The following is a 1,486-nucleotide window of genomic DNA, read 5'->3' as shown; positions in this document are numbered from 1 at the left end:
ATTTGTTGGAGTGGTCTCTGCATTTTCTGATGTTCTGGTGTCACTTGTATTCGGTTCACTGTCTGAATGTGATGTTCCCTCCACGGTTGTTGCAGGTTGAGGTCCGTTTCGTGATGGTCCTAAGTCCATCTTTGAAGATGCATCTGCTGGCATTGCTTCCTTATCTTTTTCACCGGGCTGAAGATTAGAATTCTCTAAAACAGTCTTAGAGGTGACACTTTGGTCAGTCAATGTATTCGGAGCCTTTTGAGCTACTGGAGTTTCTGTACCTTTAGCAAGACCTTGAGAACCCACAACAACATCGGCCTTCGCTCCTGCTGCAGCACCAGCACCAACAGATCGAGAAGAATGGTCATCATTGTGAGGTAGAGTCTCTTGCTGCAGTGGGTCTGACAGTGGAATACTTATTACCTGTGTTTGTTCCTTTGATTCCCCAGGTAATCCACTACCTTCCTGATGTTTGGTTGACTTTTTAGTGTGTGGCAGTTGAGACACCTCACCACCGAGACCACCACCACCATCACCCGGTTCCTCACGAGAACACGGAGGCTTCGCAGGACCATCAGAAGCTTCAGGGCAAGCAGTAGCAACATCAGGAGCAAGACTATCCGGTTCAACCGCCTCAGCCAACACACAAAGAAAGGAGCAGCTCACCAGTAAGGTAAGAATGCAGAATAAATGGCGTAGCAGCATGATAGTAAAGGTAATATATTTTTTTAACCTACTTTCAACGAACTACAAACAAAAAAGAAGAAAAACACAAAGACAGATATGTAGTGCAAAAAGACAAAAAAAAAAAACCAATGAAAATAATAAACCTCCACCAATAATCACGGGAAAAACACATTACACGGAAACCCTAAGAAAAACGTAAAACATAAATACTCCATCATCTCTCAGAGTCCAATAAATGCAAGCAAACAATACCACTCTTCAACAGATAATCCCAATTATCCAAAATACACAAAATGAGAAATTAAACGTGAGAGCATCAAGAGCAACAAACACAGAAATACACCAACTATGGGTGTAAGTCTATATATGTGTATATCTAAGCAATTATAAATATAAATTCATCTTTTATTATTATTTCTTTTTCCACTGCAAAAAACAATTCATCATCATTATCATCACAGTGCAAGCCCAGAGGCACACACACACAGAGAGTCTCCAAAAACACACACACACAATGGAGTAGCAATAATAATTATTATAGGATAAACACAAAGAGAGCAAAAACACACAAAACACATATTAACATTAAGAAACAAATAAGAAAAGAAATTCCCAACAGGTGAAAGATTAGTTAGACTGTAAGGGATGTATGCAAAAAAGAAAGAGAAAACAAAGGATGACCTGAGTCACTACACCATCACACCACCATCACACAATCAGCACACAAGAATACAGGCCAGTGTAACCACAATCAGTAGTGGTACACGCACCCACACAGAACTGCTGATACTGCTGCTGCTGTCTGCATCAC

At 40.6% G+C, this 1,486-nt stretch overlaps 1 protein-coding gene across 1 annotated transcript; it reads right to left on the bottom strand.

Annotated features, from left to right (window-relative positions):
- On the bottom strand, positions 1–693 carry TM35_000761090 (uncharacterized protein; the record flags this gene model as incomplete). Its single annotated transcript, XM_029031317.1, has 1 exon — positions 1–693. A coding segment is annotated over one exon (693 nt), but the record flags the coding sequence as incomplete, so codon positions are not given.
- Positions 694–1,486: the final 793 nt, after the last annotated feature.

Source organism: Trypanosoma theileri (genome assembly GCF_002087225.1).
Source record: "Trypanosoma theileri isolate Edinburgh chromosome Unknown TM35_Tth_76_V1, whole genome shotgun sequence".
Lineage (NCBI taxonomy): Eukaryota > Euglenozoa > Kinetoplastea > Trypanosomatida > Trypanosomatidae > Trypanosoma > Trypanosoma theileri.
This window is presented reverse-complemented; position numbering and strand designations above follow the sequence as displayed.